The 7,805-nt window shown below is 43.0% G+C and overlaps 1 protein-coding gene across 1 annotated transcript; it reads right to left on the reverse strand.

Annotated features, from left to right (window-relative positions):
* Positions 1-722: 722 nt before the first annotated feature.
* On the reverse strand, positions 723-5,915 carry LOC120665796 (SAGA-associated factor 11-like). Its single transcript, XM_039945475.1, has 3 exons — positions 5,839-5,915; positions 5,406-5,753; positions 723-1,298 (listed from the first exon to the last, which is right to left on the reverse strand). The coding sequence occupies exons 1-3, from the start codon at positions 5,878-5,880 to the stop codon at positions 1,110-1,112; spliced, it is 579 nt and encodes a 192-aa protein (XP_039801409.1). The 5' UTR covers positions 5,881-5,915; the 3' UTR covers positions 723-1,109.
* Between the last annotated feature and the right edge of the window lie 1,890 nt (positions 5,916-7,805).

The following is a 7,805-nucleotide window of genomic DNA, read 5'->3' on the forward strand; positions in this document are numbered from 1 at the left end:
TAATTAGCTCATTAGACTCGATAAATGTGACAATACCAAACATAATTTGTATTTATGCGTGCTGTGGTAATATTATTGTTGGGCTATAGCCTATAGCAAACTTGTAACTCAACTATTGAGTCAAATATAGTGCTAATTAGTCTACTTTTAGTCTCCAAGTATCTATGGGATCCTAATAATTTATTAACTTGTGTTATTTATTTTCGCAATATCATCGTAAGGTATAATTTTATATATTACTAGCAGATTTGCACATATGTTGCCACGGTCAAAAGACAAAAACCTTATGTTATAAATAATATGTGACCGCACTCTAATCGGCCTTTGCTGTTTGTGTAGTCAAAACACATGAGCTCACGTCCTAGCCGAAGACCCAGAAACACCGTACAACGCTCTAGCCACGTCATCACCACATTTTAGAATAGAGGAAAACCACAAAACAGACACTATTGAGAATCCTAGAAACCTAGTTTGTCTGACATCCCGTCTTGTGTTGCGCTGCAACAAAGGCAAACCGACGTTGCCAGGGGAAAAAACTTGAGCTCATACAGATAGGGGTGGTAATAGGCCATGGCCCTAATGGCCTCTTCACAGCCCAATAAAACCCTTAAAATTTTTAGTTCAAAAATACATATGTTTAGAGCCCGGTCCTTTTAGGGCCCGATCCTTAGATTTTCTAGTTCAAAATGTTGGGCCCTTTACCACCCCTACATACAGAGGCCTTGTCTGAGACTGACTCTGCTTTGTTGTTACCCAAAAACTCAAGCAGCAGTAGGGCGGCATGCACCCAGTGTTTTGCGACAAAGCAGCTCTCCTAAAAGCCTGCTATGGGATAGCAAGCGCTTTCCTGAATGAACTGTAACCACTGAAAACTCATACAAGCCTCAAAGCTGTACAAATGGTGAAAAAACACTGACCAACAAGACATCATGTGATCTTCTCAAACACTTGGTAACCCGAGCCTAATCCAAGGGAGATTCCATCTTCTCACAATCATGGACTAGCAGTTATCGGAGAGGTGCTCGCGGTTCATAGGCCAACATTTATCAACAGAACCTGCTTCATGCAGCCCATGGCGGCGGCTCAAGTGCAGTCTTGAGTCAGGGCTCCTACAGCACATGGCTGCTGTGATCTCCACCTGTGCCGCAGCCACCATCAGTCACGCCATTAGGGACGTTCACCCTGTTAGTGTTGGCTGCATTGGAGTATGGAGAGTAGGAAGAAGCAGCGATGCCATTGCTGCTTCTGGTCCGCCCAGCTGTACTGCTTCTTGTATTTTTTGCTCGAGCTTTCCGCCCCTGAAATACCAACGAACAGGTATGTTGTAATTTTTCCTGAAGTGACAGATATTAAGTTTGCTTTGTTTATGCAAGACTAGTTCCAACCAGGGTTAACGAAACCGGTGGGAACCGGTCCGGTTTGACCGGTTACCGGTCAAACCGGTCCGGCCCGGTTACGGTTTGGGCCGGTATCAAACCGGCCCCAATTCAAAATTCAAATTTGAATTCAAAAAAATAAAAATTCCCAAACCGGTCATACCGACCGGTAAACCGGTCAAACCGGTCTACCGGCCCCAATTCAAAATTCAAATTTAAATTAAAAAAATGAAAAATTCCCAAACCGGTCAAACCGGTTACCGGCCGGAACCGGTTGCACATGCGATTTTGAATTTGGATTTGAATTCAACCGGTTTCTACCGGTTTCCGGTCAAACCGGTCCGGTAAACCACTACCGGAGGGCGGCGGTTTGACCGGACCGGTCGGATTTGTAAACCCTGGTTCCAACCAGAAAATAGGTAGAGACAACACATAATGATATGCAACAACAACAACATATGGCAAAAATAAAATCATAAACACAACAAGAATAATGCATCTACATGAAGCTATCTCCAACTAGCAAATTAGACTAAATCAAGTTCAGAAACAAAAAGGGCCAGATAGAAAAAAAAAAGCAGAATGTTATAGTCTACCCCAATTGTACAGAAAGGTAAAAGGAATTATCCTAGCCACTGGAACCCAGTTAAGATAAACAGCTTCCAAAAATTAATAAAAAAGAGCCATCCATTTATTGGGTGGGGCAGCAAAGGTAAAGTTCCCATCAATGGTTGAGAACTAGTTGCATGATAGGATTGATCCATGAGCCCCTTTCAAAAGCTAGTAAATGCATCACCCCTCAAACCTATTATTGAGATCTAAGAGAGTTCTTTTTTTTTAGATGCCAATGATATCAAGTTTTGTGTGGATTTCTTTTAAGATCTCATCCTTACAGCTGAAGCATGCTTGAAGTTTTCATGTCAACATAAAAATATGGTAAAATTACCATGAAAAATCATATTCGACCCTTCAACATGCTATAAAGAATGCAAATTTACCTATGAAGTGTAAATAAACTACAAGCCAATTCATATCAAATGCTTCATAAATTTGTGTTACCTCATTCCAATATCATGAGTTCAATCAGCATAATGTGATTTAACATGTGCTTCTATTGCTTTAGACATTGTCATGACATAATATATATTTGCACCAAAAATCAAGCACAAGCCCATAATCAATTTGCATCAGCAGGCAAAAAATATAATGAAGCCTGAACTATCATGAATAAAATTGAATCAGGTGCCCAAACTTCAGATTGATGAATAAATCACTGACAATGATCATAATTTTGTTTCCACACAAAAACTTATTAATTGAAACAAATTGCTTAATCAGAAGCCAATCTATGTAATAGGAGTGGGATCATCTCATTTTTCCTTGTCTTGAGTGAGAAACATCCCTGTTCCTTTCCAATTGACTTTTTTGTTAAATCCAACCCTTCCAACCATTTTTGTTTCTACCATCAGCCAAAGAAGTAAACTAACTGAAAGTTCGCTATGTTGCAGCATTGCTTGTGCCATCTCACCATACTTTTGGAGTCAGCAACCCAGTCAATGCCAATGTAGGCACATGCCTTTCAAAAGCCAAGGTTTTCAGCATAACTACTTAACAGTAACAGCCCAAAAGCTGACCAATATGTGTTAGACAGAAATGCTTCCTGGAAGGGTAGGCCTAACAAAGTTTCGGGTTCTTGGTTAGCAAGAAACTAAGATCGAAGGTTGATAAGGATTGGCATTCAAAATAGTTGTATAGAAGGATTGCCTCTTTCTTTACAGAAATTTAGGAACAATAACAGAGTTCCAAAATATTTTAAGTGGATTTTACCCTCTATTAACATGTCATTCTACAAACGAGGCCACAACCTCACCATGATCTGCTAGAAAAGATATGATGTTGCCATAGCATTTCTTACATTGGGACTAGTGATTTGTCCTACATGGCATGAATGACAGTTTGTAATGATGATTCTTCAGAGACTAGATACCACTCTCTTCATTCCTAATAGAAGTCACTATAGAACTGGTGCAGCCAAACCTTAATAATTGGCTAACAATACATATATATTTGTTGAATTTAACACATGGTAATGATGTTAATAAATTCATTATGAAACACCATTACTTTTTAGCAAACTTTTACTAGAAATATATTTACTAAAAGTATGAGTTGGAGACTGTAACTGTCTGAAAGTTTTAGGGGAGCAACCAATCATTAACCTGTTTAGGTGTCGAAATATTTTCAAATTATTACTTTTTTACTTGAAAAGTATAAGTTTTAAATTTAAATAGATTGAAATTAAATGGTTTGTAGTCTTGCAGCAAATAATTTCCATTAGCTGTGAAGTTAATGCAATGGCAGCTTGCACAATATAGCCATTTCCACAATAACAGTATACTACAGCTATCCATAGAAGCAACTAATTACTTACTGTAGTCACATTGGCATAATACTAGAAAACAGGTGGATGAACTTACAGATAGGCTCGAGACGGGTTTACAGTTAGAATGAACAATAATAAAGAGCTCAGAGGGTTGAACTAAACCAATTTTGGTTAGTCAAGGGCCCAATGTAAACAATTTAGTAGTTTAGGGGTTAAACCTAATATATAGGTTAATCGAAGGGCTTCACCAGTACACCTATTATTTCACTTATCTCTGTGCCATTCTTTTTCAGAAGCTGCAAAACTGAACTGACTGGCTTTTTTATACCTTTTGACAATGATGTCTCAAAGGCAAAAAGTAATTCCAGTGACCACCTGCAGCAATCATCCCAACAAATCTTAAGGCGTTTAAGAGCCTTTCTTCTGTCAACAACGAAAACCATGGAACAGCAAAGCAACTGTTGTCACCCAAATTAATTGCTAATTTCAAATCCATTATGGAACCAAAAAACTAGACATACTTTCATCACTTATATCAGCATAACTACGCGGCACAGAGCAGAAGCAGCACAATCCATTTAATTCCATGAAAAATTCACTTCGGCCCTTCTCTTTCAGTCTCAGTTCGACGCCCTAAGCACTAATTTAAATGAACACTAGGAGCAAAATGGGCTTATTAAAAGTATGACCAGTAATTAAATGAGAAGTAAAAGTAGGTGAGCAACCAGTCATTAATCTGTTCAACTGTAGAATAATTTCACATTATTACTTTTTTTTTACTTGAAAGGTAAAAGTGCCCAATTGAAATAGCTTGAAATTAAATGTAGATGTCAAGTAGTAAATGTTTTTCTTTTAGCTGTGAAGTTAATTCAATGGCAGTTTGCACAACATAGCTATTTCCACAAGAACAGTATAGTACAGCTATCCATAGAAGCAACTAATTACTTAGCCACATTGGTTGATTGGCATGACACTAGAAAGAAGGTGCATGACCTTACGAATAAGCTCGAGGCCTCGAGTCAACTCTAGGTTTACAGTTAGAATGAACATGAAGAATAAAGAGTTTAGTGGGCTGAACTAAATCGATTTTGTTTAGTCAAGAGCCCAATGCAACAATTTAGCAATTCAGGTTTTGAACCAACCATTTAAAAAAATTAGGTTATATCAAAAGAGCTTGATCAGTACACCTATTAGTTTACTTATCTCCATGCCATTATGTTTTGGAAGTTGGAACGGCTGCAAAACTGAACTGACTGTTTTTTTTTATCCTTTTGGCAATGATGATGTCTCAGCTCACAGGCCGAAAGCAATTCCAGTGACCACCTGCAGCAATCATCCCCATGATTTGAAGGGTTTTAAGATCAAACAACAACAAAAGCCCATTGAACAGCATATCAATTGTTCTCACCCAAATTAATTGCTAATCTCATATCCATTGTTGTGGAACCAACGAAGTAGACATACTGTTATCACTCATATCAGCACAACCACATGGAGAGCAGTGGCAACCCAAATTCGGCTCTCCTCCCCCAATCTCAGTTCGACGGCCTAAGCACTAATTGAAACAAACGCTAGGAGCAAAATGGACTAGATGTCAGGCAATGGAGATCCAAAGTGACGGGCAACAGTGGAGAGTATTGATTTACCTTGCCCATGCACTTCTCGAGGTGCGGGGCGAAGCGGCCGGCGACGACGGGGCGGCCGCAGTTCATGCACTCAATGACGTCGGCGGCGATGGCGGGGTGCGTCTGGCCGAACACGTCGACCCCGCCCTTGCTCCCGCCCCCGGGCCCGGCCCCGCCCTCCTCTGCGACCCCGAAGCCGCCGGGGTGGTGGTGGTCACCCCCGGCAGCCGCGCGCGCGGCCCAGACGCGGAGCTCCTCCTCCTCGGCGTCGACGCTGCGGTCCAGGCCGAGGCGCGCGATGCGGTGGCACTCCGACGCGACGTCCGCCACCGCACAGTCGAGGAGCTCCTCGAAGCATCTGAGCGCCAGCTGCCGGCGCGCGAGGTTGCCCGATCAGGTCGCGGATCCGGAGAGATTCGCAGTGAGATCGAGAGAGGAAGGGAGGGGCGCGTACCTGGGATCGAGGGCTCAGGGGAGCGTCGTTGGAGGACGACATTGCTGCTGCCTGCCTTTGGGCATTCCGGGTGCCGTGTGAACCATGTTCTTCGTGCCATTTTAGATCCAAAAATTTGTGATTAAAATATCATCGAATATTTGAACATATACATGAAATATTAAATATGGACAAAATAAAAAAAACTAATTGTACAGTTTATGTGTAAATTGCGAGACGAATCTTTTAAGACTAATTGCACCATGATTTGATAATGTGGTGCTACAGTAAACATTTGCTAATGACGGATTAATTAGACTTTATAAATTCATCTCGTAGTTTACAGGCGAAATTTATAATTTATTTTGTTATTAGTCTAAGTTTAATACTTGAAATGTGTCTCGGAATACTTCAAAAAATTTACATGTAAAGAACTAAAAAAGACCTGGCTGAGTACAGCACAACTATAATTCTGCCGATCTATACTATGGTACTATAACAAATAAATACTATAAAGAAAGAATTAAAACCCTTTCTCATTAAAATTAAATCTAACGTACGTCTCATAGAGACCCCACTTGCCAACCCAAAAGATTTGACGAAAGGGGGTGAGTCTCATTTTTTTTATTGAAGGAAAATATTTCCACCCAAAAACTAAACCAAAGCCTTCTACCTATCCATCCGTGTACCCACCGAATGGAGTACACTCACGCACGTGAAAACAATGTGCTTTCATATTTAATCAAGGAATGTATTATATAGATACTAAAAGTTGATTTCCTTTTAGATTCTTAGATAGCAAATAAAATTGATTATTCTATCACGCAGCAAAGTAGAATTTTTAGTAGTAGTTTGAAGCAATCCAATCATTTTTAAACAATTTGACTTTAAACACCCGTACATCTCCACTAGTGTAGAAAAAACTGTGAAATCTCTGAAATTTGCTTTGATTTAATTTAACTAGAAAATGTATCCTAGATGCAAGCAAAAATTACTCCATTTGAGAGACGGTGGGATCAATCATGCCAAATATGCACAAGTATAAAGGTTTAAATAGAATGAGAGGGGACTTCATAGCTTGATAAAATAGTAAAGTGTTACTAGTAGAGTCAACCTTTATCTTTTTCTACTGGAAATTTATCATCTGAAATACACTTGCAATTATGAAATTTCAATGGTCAAGTTCCCAAATATCAAGTAAAAAAGAGCATAGAGGAGAAACTAATTCAACAGCTAAGGGCAGCTCCAGCGTTTGTGGCTAAGGAGGTACTAGAAGGAGAGAGAAAGAGTTAAGGAGGGTGCAATACATTGCGGCGGCGGAGGTGCTAGCTTAGCAATCCTGGGCACCGGTGGCCTATTCAGGCACCCGGGGCAAGAGGAGAGAGAAAGACCCGCACGCTGTGGCTCCCCGCCGGACCCACGCGCTTCCGCCTCTGCCTCCCCTCCGGCCTCGGGCCTCGCCGGCTCCGGGCACCTCCGCCTCCTCGCTGCCGGCCCCGAGCGCCGTTTGCTCCCCACTGGCCCTGCGCGCTCCACCTCCCCTCTGGCCTCGGGCCTCGTCGGCTTCGGGCACCTCCGCCTCCACGCCGCCGGCTCCGGGCACCTCCGCCTCCTCGCCGCCGGCCCCGAGTGCCTTCGCCTCCTCGCTAGCCCCGCGCGCCTCCGCCTCCTCGTCGGCCCCGCTTGCCTCCGTCCCCTCGCCGACCCTGAGCACCTCCGTACACCCACCTGCCCCGAGTGCCTCCATCTCCGCACCGGGCCTGAGCACCGCCGCCCGCATGCCGCCTCGCCGCGCCTCCGAGATCAAGACGCCCTCCACCCCTCATTGCCGAGCTTGCCTCGAGGCAGCCGACGGGCGGAGCTTTAGCGGCGGCGGCACCGGCTGCGGCGGAGCTGCTGTGGGGGCTGGGGCTAGGCGGCGGCAGCACGGAGCTGCGGCGGCGGATCCGCCCGAGCCCATGGAGCCGCTAGCGCGGCCCGTAGCGACG

This window comes from Panicum virgatum, chromosome 3N (assembly GCF_016808335.1).
Source record: "Panicum virgatum strain AP13 chromosome 3N, P.virgatum_v5, whole genome shotgun sequence".
In the NCBI taxonomy this organism is placed as follows: domain Eukaryota; kingdom Viridiplantae; phylum Streptophyta; class Magnoliopsida; order Poales; family Poaceae; genus Panicum; species Panicum virgatum.

Bases quoted from the DNA above. Each gene is read 5' to 3' on its own strand.
- LOC120665796 (XM_039945475.1), bottom strand. From the start codon at position 5,880: ATGTCGTCCTCCAACGACGCTCCCCTGAGCCCTCGATCCCAG. The intron at 5,754-5,838 runs GTACGCGCCCCT...GCGCGCCGGCAG, and splicing joins CCCTGAGCCCTCGATCCCAG to CTGGCGCTCAGATGCTTCGA. The intron at 1,299-5,405 runs GTAAATCAATAC...TTGGTATTTCAG, and splicing joins TCGAGAAGTGCATGGGCAAG to GGGCGGAAAGCTCGAGCAAA.